This window comes from Enhydra lutris, unplaced genomic scaffold, assembly GCF_002288905.1.
Source record: "Enhydra lutris kenyoni isolate GAN:26980312 unplaced genomic scaffold, ASM228890v2 scaffoldscaffold59, whole genome shotgun sequence".
Taxonomy (NCBI): domain Eukaryota; kingdom Metazoa; phylum Chordata; class Mammalia; order Carnivora; family Mustelidae; genus Enhydra; species Enhydra lutris.
The window spans coordinates 592104-594539 of NW_019154143.1; the positions used below are offsets into that span (position 1 = coordinate 592104).

A 2436-nucleotide genomic window follows, 5' to 3' on the forward strand; every position below is an offset into this window, starting at 1 on the left:
TCATGGTGTATACTGATCATACTGTCATTTCATATACCTCTTTGCTAGAATGATCTTGATAAAGGAACAATAGAATACAGACAATTATCTTTGTATTCTCTGTCCTAACAGTGCTCATGTATAGAGAATGGACAGAAAATGAAAGAATAGGGGTGCCTGGCTGGCTCAGTCAGAGGGGCATGCAACTCTTGATCTCAGTTGTGGGCTTGAGCCCCAAGTGGGGTGTAGAGTTATTTAAAAATAAAATCTCAAAAAGATAGGGGGGGCAACTGGGTAGCTCAGCAAATTAAGCATCTGCCTTCAGTTCAGGTCATGATCTTGGGGTCTTGGGATCAGGCCCCACATTCAGCCCCACGTCCGAGTGCTCCCTCTCCCTCTGGCCTTGCCCTGCTCCTGTGTGGACACTCTGTCAAATAAGTGAACAAAATTTTTAAAAAAGGTAAAAAGAATGAAGGAACCAATGAATGATAAATGGAAGAAAAAGAGGACAGAGGTAGAGAAAACAGAAAAGTGGGCTCAGGAACTAAGTAATTTCCTTGTAGTGTCATACACGGTGAGTTCAGAGGCCCTAAAGTAATGTTATACACCTGCGTAATCCTAAACTCCCCAGTTAACAGCATATAGGTAATAAAGCCTTTTCTGTTTTGTTTTGTTTTGTTTGTTTTGTATTAGAGAGGGATGGAGACACAGGTGGGGCAGAGGGAGAGGGAAAGAGAGAATCTTCAACAGACTCCATGCCCAGCGTGGAGCCCCATGTGGTGCTTGATCCCACAAGCCTGAGATCATGGCCTGAGCTGAAATCAAGAGTCCGACACGTAAGACTGAGCCATCCAGGCGCCCCAGGTAGTAAAGTTTTAAACCAGGAAGCTGAAAGTGGCGATCTCTGTACCCCTTAAATTTGGTGTTTAAATCTTTTCTTACAATAAGCTGGAAGGGCTACAGAAGGAAAGTTGCCAAAGGGTTGCCTGATACACTCTGTTCTCCAGAGCAGCTCTGCCAGGGGTTAAATTTGGCACTGTGGCAGTGTCCAGAAGGAGATTTGGGTGCAGTAGGCTATCAGCTGCTTACCTGGCTAGGTCCCACATACGTCAACTCAAACTTATTCTTGTAAATGCTTCTCCGGAGGCAGCAATCAAACTGTTCCACTCCACCACAGAGTGTGCCCTAGAAGGGAAAGCGACAACATAAACGGTAACAGGCATCGGAAGGATATCTCGAGACACCCTTGAAACCCAAGTTCTAGAATCTACGAAAGAGTTGGCANGAGACACCCTTGAAACCCAAGTTCTAGAATCTACGAAAGAGTTGGCAGTCAAAGGGCTGGCAGTTTTGGGAAGTACCAGATGGAAAGAGGTGGCACTCACAGGACTCAAGGATAGTGACGGGATGAAAGGGAGAAATCAGCCCTGCCTACAGAATTCTTCGTCTCTTTTGGCTTCCCATAAAGTGCGAATTTCTCTTTCCTGCCTGTAATGTCATATTTTTAGGTTGGAGTCAAAAGGGAAGAGGAGATTCTCTAGTTTCAGGGAGAGTGCTTTAGGCTAAGGCCGGATTTTTCCTAGTTTGGAGAAAGTCACCCAGGCGAAAAGGGATTACTAGTAAAACGCACCGCACAGAGTCGTGAGCCATCCCGTTTCCAGGCCAAGGCAGTGACGGTATATAAGTTGGCAATCTCCTTGGGCTTTGCCTCTTCCCAGATGCTTCTTCGAGGGCTCCAGTTGAGTACCCGAAGTCTGAAATTAAGGAGGTGGATTTCAGAAGAGATGGAGACTGAGCAAAAGGGTGGAAATGGGTGCGTAACTGAAGGCAATGAGTCTCGCCGTATGAGAGAAGAAAGGAAGTGAAAGAGAACACACATGCTAGGGAATCTCATACGAGAGGACAAAAAGGTTCAAAGGAAGGAAGTTGGGAAAATCAAGCCAAAAGTAAAATGGGGTGAGAGCGATAGGAGTGGAGAAAACAAAAGGAGATCATGGCTGGTGAGAAAAATGAGCTGTTAGCAAGGGAGAAATAAGGAAAAAGAAACAGAGAAAAAGGAAGGAAGAGACCCACATGACATCAAAGGGGATAAAAGGACGGGACTAATAAAGCTGATGTGAGGGGACCGGGGCCCTTTATTTATTTTATTTTATCTACCCTTCCATCAGCCATCCCTTCCTTCCTTCCTTCCTTCCTTCACCAAACATTTAAGCATACATTATGTATTGGATGCTAATTTAGCCACTGGAGATTTCAAAAAAAACGAACAGGCCCTCTTCTCAAGGGCGTTTCAGTTTAGCCAGATAACTACAAATACCAAAGTGTAATATCAGGCAACAAACACTGAGCCAGTGGTCTGAAAAGAGGCAATGGTAATACAAAGAGAGTGGAGATGAATTCCACTGTGGAGTCCCAGGCAGAGGCACAGAGACACAAAATCCTGGTGTATTGTGGAAC

The 2436-nt window shown here is 45.1% G+C and overlaps 1 protein-coding gene across 1 annotated transcript in view; it reads right to left on the bottom strand.

The window, feature by feature from the left end:
* The window catches only part of LOC111158378 (intraflagellar transport 172), a 36282-nt gene that overhangs the window by 27421 nt on the left and 6425 nt on the right, over positions 1–2436 (bottom strand). Inside the window, 2 exon segments of the mRNA XM_022520386.1 lie at positions 1069–1164; positions 1610–1800. Coding sequence (XP_022376094.1) covers positions 1069–1164; positions 1610–1800 — 287 coding nt within the window.